General features: G+C 52.5%; 1 protein-coding gene across 1 annotated transcript; it reads right to left on the minus strand.

Annotated features, from left to right (window-relative positions):
* Positions 1-920: 920 nt before the first annotated feature.
* LOC129684113 (olfactory receptor 226-like) lies at positions 921-1856 on the minus strand. The gene has a single exon (XM_055617188.1). It carries the CDS (start codon positions 1854-1856, stop codon positions 921-923), a length of 936 nt encoding a protein of 311 aa, XP_055473163.1.
* Positions 1857-2102: the final 246 nt, after the last annotated feature.

Genomic DNA, 2102 nt, shown 5'->3' on the forward strand with positions numbered 1-2102 from the left:
GGGGTAGAGGGGCTTCCTAATGATGAAGGGCTGCATTAGGAAGACGACAAGACGATCCTAATTATGCATGCACCTTGATGTAACTACAGAAGTACAAGGGAAAAACACTAAGAGACGCAGGTTATAAAAGCAACAGAAAGCATTTACATAGGTGTGAAGTAGCTGTTAAATTCTTCCAAAGACACACTGAAACCCACCGTTCTAGACAGCTGTCATGAAGGAAAAGGGTGACCACAACACCAAGAAAGAACGTGGCCTGGCTAACGGTGACAACTGCCAGGAAGGGAAATGCTTGCATTACTGTGTCTGCCCTCCTGCCCCACAAAAGAAAGAAAAGGCAGGCACACACATGTCAATTACTCATCAGACCCACCAAGCTTCATGCAAGAGGATGCAATAAGCCAACCTTGTTTTGGTGAAAAGGGAGCCTCTGCATGCTCAGCAGTGCTTCACTGGAACCCTTCCACCTGGCCTGAGAGTCTTGAGCTCTCCTCTGAGCTGACTGTCTTAAAGTCTATGCTTAGTTGCTGGGACTTCATGGGAAGATGGCCAGTCCCAGGGCGTGCAAGGCTGGCCAGGGAAAGGATATAAAGTCCAGATCCTAGGTGATTAGGGAAGGGACAGTAGATGGGGAATTTCCTTTGGGTTCTACACTGAGATTTTCAGGACAAAGGGCCTGCCTGGGTTGCCAACAAGAGCAGCTGTCCCTGGGTTGGGGCTGAGTTTTCTGGAAGAGCCTAGAGTCTGTAGGTCTTGGTCACCTCTTCTTTGATGTTGGCTAATAGTCACATTGTGCCCTTGGATATTCTGACTCATGAGGAAAGGAAACTTGTATGTATCAGTGAGGAAGAGCACAGCTTCTATTGTCTGTGAGCAGAGCAGAGGGACCCAGAGTTCCAGCAGGAACCAGCAACTGGCATTCAGGGGAACCTGAGGGACTGGAGGAGCTTTGTAAGTGCCTCCTTGATGTCACGGTTCCTCAGGCAGTAGATGATAGGGTTCAGTAGGGGAGTCACTACCGAGTAGATCACAGATACCAGCTTGTTGAGGTCGAAGGAGCTTATGGCATGAGGCCGGGCATACATGAAGGTGGTGGTGGTGTAGAAGATTAAGACCACCACCAAATGGGAGGCACAGGTGGAGAAGGCCTTTCTGCGGCCTGCCCCTCCTGGAATCTTCAAGACAGTGACAAGGATGTGGGCATAGGAGACTGTGGTCACTATCAGAGAGGTCGCAAGCACTGCCAGAGCTGCCACAAAGTCCAGCATTTCAATGGCGGTGGTGTCTGAGCAGGAGAGTTGCAACAGGGGTGAGATATCGCAGAAGAAGTGGTTGAGCGCATTGGAGCAGCAGAACCTAAGGCGGGAGATGAGAGCTGTGGACACAAAGGAGGCTAAGAAGCCCCCAAGCCAGGCACTGAGAGCTAGCTGCAGGCACAGCTTTGAATCCATGACGGCTGGGTAGTGCAGTGGGCGGCAGATGGCCAGGTACCGGTCGCAGGCCATGGTGGCCAGTAAGAAGCACTCCGAGGAGCCCAGGGAAAGAAAGAGGAACAGCTGGGTGAGGCACCCTGAAAAGGAGATGGTTTTTGCCCCTGCTAGGAGGCCAGCAAGCAGCTTGGGCACCGTGACTGTGGTGTAGAGGGTCTCCAGCACAGCCAGATTGGCCAGGAAGAAGTACATGGGTATGTGCAGCTGCTGGCTAGCACTGATGGTGCCCACAATGACCAAGTTCTCCAGGACAGTCACCACATAGATGATCAGGAATAACCCAAACAGCAGCCCGTGTAGGTGGCACAGCTCTGGGAAACCCAGAAGCATGAACTCTGTCACCAAAGTGTTGCTGCAGTTGCTCATGGCCGTTTCTGGCAGGTGAGGCCACTTCTGAGCACCCTAGAACAAGTGCCCTCAAGTGATCCATGTGATGGAGCCAGGCTACTGTTGCATTGGTCAGATCTGTTGGAGGCTCGGCAACCCCTGCTAGGGTCTCAGGCTAGTACTGCCTCACTGTCCCAGGACCTGGAGTTCCCAGGGGCTGATCAGCCTTGTTTGCAGGGTCAGACAAGCAGCGAGGGTTCTCACTGTGCACGTTCGGGATCTGCT

Source organism: Psammomys obesus, unplaced genomic scaffold, assembly GCF_907164565.1.
Source record: "Psammomys obesus unplaced genomic scaffold, mPsaObe1.curated_primary_1811, whole genome shotgun sequence".
In the NCBI taxonomy this organism is placed as follows: Eukaryota; Metazoa; Chordata; class Mammalia; order Rodentia; family Muridae; genus Psammomys; species Psammomys obesus.

Bases quoted from the DNA above. Each gene is read 5' to 3' on its own strand.
- LOC129684113 (XM_055617188.1), bottom strand. From the start codon at position 1,856: ATGAGCAACTGCAGCAACACTTTGGTGACAGAGTTCATGCTTCTGGGT.